Source organism: Poecilia reticulata, linkage group LG8 (assembly GCF_000633615.1).
Source record: "Poecilia reticulata strain Guanapo linkage group LG8, Guppy_female_1.0+MT, whole genome shotgun sequence".
Taxonomy (NCBI): Eukaryota; Metazoa; Chordata; class Actinopteri; order Cyprinodontiformes; family Poeciliidae; genus Poecilia; species Poecilia reticulata.
In genome coordinates, this window is record NC_024338.1 from 25117157 (window position 1) to 25121413 (window position 4257).

Sequence of the window (4257 nt, forward strand, 5' to 3'; positions counted from 1 at the left end):
GATAAGCGGAAGAAAATGGATGGATGGATGGATGAATAAACCATAGTAATTTTTAAACTTCAAGTCAGTTGTATTTTTGCTCTAATGGTTACTTGTTTGATCATAAACATGTAACATCTGATTTAATTTTAGGGTAATGATAGAAGTGCATATGAGTCTGTTGCCAGACGTCTGGCCACATTTATCTTTGATATTGGACAATTAATGACATTTTACAATTACTGCTGTAGGAGCCAGAGTTTTTAAAGATATTTTATGAAATATTTTTGTTCTGTTTGATGACTGGTATGAATGGTGCGGCTTTCAATGAACGAACGAGGCAGTGAATCCAGTTTTTGATTTTATTGGAACAATCAGAAATTACAGCAGGTGCGTTGAGCTGCAACATAGGAAAATGGCACCGAAAAACAGATGAACAATTCAAAACCACTCATTCTTGTTTCACTCATCCTTTGCAGCAACACTTTCCTGCCTCAAAGTGGCAGTATAATATTTCTTCTAGACTTGTAACTCTGAACAAAAGAGACTCAAAGTATATCCAAAAGCACCTAAGGTGAGTGTTATAATTTCTGTAAAGAATTGTGCAATTTGTATTTGTATTTGTATTTTTTATTTTTTATCTATTATGATATTTATGTTTAAGGCAGCACAGGCATAATCTTTCATCTTAAGTCTGCCATAGTAAAAAAAGTGTTTAGTACCAACACACTCATGTTGCTTATTTAAAACAAATTACCTTTTCAAAGTGGTTAAATGTATTTAAAAAACCTATTACATTCAGTCTGCTGGTGTTTTTTTTAGTGACAATTTTCTTCTAAAGGAGGTATTTGGTTTCCATTAAAACACAGTAACCCTGACTCAAAACCCATCACTAACAATGTAACATAAGGCACTAAACAATGATGGCCTCACAAAGGCACACGTTACATAATCTCTTCCAGACGCCAACCTGAACAAAACATAAATAAAGTTATAAAAGAAGATGAAATCCATACTTGTTATTGTCTTCTTTTTGTTGCATTATGATCTCAGTACAAGTTTTGTGGTTGCAGATAGGTCCTGGTCTGTGGAGTTAGTCAGTCTAGTCCATACAGTCTTTTAATTAAAAGAAAGTCTTGACAGTTCGGTTCACCTGAAGGCACTTGGCTCTTTGCCTGAGGAATCTAATTCGGCTCTGCTTTGCAGTCTCCAAGGTGTAATTTGAGAACACCCTGACTGTGCAACCGCAACAAGTGGCTAAACTCATCTGGCATGGCGTGGAACTTTGTTTTGGTTTTTCTGTCATCGTAATAGTGGTTAGTCAGAGTTTGAAAGCTGTATGGGTGAAAATCGAAGGGCCAGAATCCATACAGCTGTACGTTGTCACAGAGTTCCAGAGCTAGGCTTGTCATTATGATACCGGTGCTGAGCCGTATCGTTCTCAGGCCCTGAGAGCGCCAGAAGAGGGCCAGGTTATGGAGGTACCCCGGGTTGAAGAAGATAGGCTGAACGGGGCTTTCAAAGTCCTCAAGTGTGTAAAAAGCTCGCAGAGACACAGGAGTGTTGTGGCCATAGGAGAACGCAGGAAGAAGCAGCAAGGAGTTGCCATAGCTGTGCAGACTTTCCACAAACTTACGTCGACGTCCCATTAGAGCCCCAAACCTAGAAACAAGGTGACCAGTGAAAAAAAAAAGACTAAAGTTAGAATATTTAAAGCCCTATTTGCATTATCTCCAGACCCTATGTAATAAATAAATTACTCCCCAAAGTCTGATATTTATGTACGCCTTCGCATAAGGTAACTAATGCTTGAGATTTTGCTGAAATTTACAGACATCTCCAGGATATGAAGTTAACGCGCTGTTTCGCATTCACTCAGGGAATGACTTGAGTTGATGTTAAAACTACTTTGCCACTGCTAGTATAACAGAAGGCTAGAAACAGAAGACAGTAATTTTTACCTCCAAAAATGACCTTAACCCTTTCATGCATGAATTATGATTCTTTGTGTCAGAATTTTGTTTTCCAATTTTATTTTTTTCTTAAGGCATAAAAAAGGTAGGAAAAATTTTTATAAAAATTTTTTTTTTTAGGTGATCAATTGTAATTTTCTCCAAATACAAAGTTGTTATTTGAAAAATACATCAGTAGTATTGTTCTTTAGGGGTTATCTGATGTCACGATATTTGTATTACCTACAAGAATCGTCTACAGTAGAAGGAGGAAGCGGGTCGGTTGGCATGTTTTTTTGTCTGTCGGCCATATTGGATTTAACAAAAATAATTTCTTGCATTTGCAGCTGATGGCCAGTAGTTGATAGTTTATTTTATGATGCATTAGTGTCCACTTTAGTAGTTTGTGTGCATTTATAACATAAAAATGCACAAGAAAATGGCTTTTAGATAGCTGTCCACTCTAGTGAACACTATGCATGAAAGGGTTAAAATGGGAACGGTACTCACTTTTCCAAGAGGATGCTTGGATTTGCTGTCACCAGGTCCGTCTTGATGCCAACATGTTTCTCGTAGCCATTTGACAAAGGAGGTAGATTGCACCTGACAAAGTAAGACGAGGACAGCTACTGTTGGCTGGAGTTTCAAAATGTGGAAAAACCTGGAAAATGTTCTCACCTGATAACAAACTCGGCTGAATCAATCATTTTGCCACAGCTACTGTTTGCCAGGATCCCACCATTCCCAACAACAGCACACGTATGCCATGTTTTATTTGGGAAAGGATGCCCCTGGAGAAGAAACAGACAACTTTAAAGGCATATGGTTTCCATTTGATCCTGTTGAATTTTAGGAGGTTTACAGGAATCTAAATCTAAAGTATAAATGAAGTTAAATCTATGTGACAGGGTTTTATTTTAACAATATTATAGATGTTTGTCAAAATCTGCTTATTTATTCTTTGAATTTATTTTTATTTAGTCAGCAAGTCCAGACTTTTATTGCTGTTTCACGTTCTGCTATGCTGCTTTTGACAATTGGTGGTTACCATAGTAACCAGTAACTGGCAGCTCGGCCCCTTTTTTTCTGTTCAGTCTGTAACTGTGGGGCAAAAGCTACTGGACTGATGTTAACCACCACATTGATTTCCTATTTTGTTAGAATAAGTATAATAAACCTTAATGTGTCAGCCATGAAGTCAACCTACTGGACCTGAGACGAACACACAAGGATTACATCTGGTGCCCTCACATATGTACTGAAATATTTACCTCTATATGCAATTAATCTACATAACATGAGTTTTACTATCTGAAATGACTGACAACGCATCTTAAAAAGCTCAAGCACAACATTCAGATACAGATCGAAAGGTGGGACAATTATCTGATATCAAGTGGAAATAGAAAATGACCTACTTTAAAAAAGGTGCTGAAAATCTCCGGGTTCACCTGAAGGGTTCTCTTCTTCTCTCCATCATAAACAAGCTTTGATCCCACTGGAGTGTTTGCCTGGGTAATTGTAGCCTTCTCTACACCATGGCACTTTGTGCTCAGCTGCGACCTGGGGAGCCACAAGTAGTCTGATGACTCACAGGGCAACATAAAATATAACTGGACAGAAACTTTTACTGAGGCTTCAAATTTGGTACATTCCTCCATAATGAAATGTTTTGATTTCTTTAAAGTATTGGATAAAGCTGTCAGGAGCACTTGATGAATATGATTTGCTTCATTACTCTTAAAGGAAGTTGTAAGGGTATAATTAGATGATGGACTCTAGTTCCTCTTTCATAAAGTCTTTCAATTTCACTGGTTTGTGATTTTTTTGTTCCTCTTTTTATGAAATCAAATCTAATCCTCATTGCTTCTTTAAAGGGGCAGTATTATGTATTTTCCAAGCACACAATGCCATTTTATTGCACAATTAAGTATGTTACTTTCAGTTTTACAAAAATGCTGCATATATCAAACATAACTTAAAAGAATTTGACTTTGCAATTTGACATCTCAAAATTGGCGTCTGTCTCTTTAAGAAGCTCCTGCTCTTTCTGACACTTCATCCCAATTGAACGTCTTCATTATGCCATTTAGAACAGTTCTTAGGAGCATTGGACTGAGATCTAGTTAGTATAATAAGCTCAGCAGACCTGCAGTTGTTTGCTAACTGCTGCTGCCACTAGTCTGGAGGAGCTTTGTGAAAATGTGCAGTCATTTTGAAGAGCAAGTGCTTAGGAGCACAATATAAAGCTCAAAGTCAATTTCACAGGATATTGGTCTTTTAAGGTCAAATTTCACAAATTGTTTAAAGATTGATACCAACATAA

The 4257-nt window shown here is 37.2% G+C and overlaps 1 protein-coding gene across 1 annotated transcript in view; it reads right to left on the bottom strand.

Moving 5' to 3' along the window:
* Positions 1 to 327: 327 nt before the first annotated feature.
* Positions 328 to 4257, bottom strand: part of LOC103469359 (alpha-2,8-sialyltransferase 8F-like) — an 8987-nt gene continuing 5057 nt past the window's right edge. Inside the window, exons 4-7 of the mRNA XM_008416986.2 lie at positions 3350 to 3494; positions 2610 to 2722; positions 2442 to 2534; positions 328 to 1641 (exon numbers count right to left, since the gene is read on the bottom strand). Of these exons, the coding sequence (XP_008415208.1) occupies positions 1164 to 1641; positions 2442 to 2534; positions 2610 to 2722; positions 3350 to 3494 (829 nt within the window). The 3' untranslated portion in view covers positions 328 to 1163. The remainder of the gene's footprint in view (positions 1642 to 2441; positions 2535 to 2609; positions 2723 to 3349; positions 3495 to 4257) is intronic.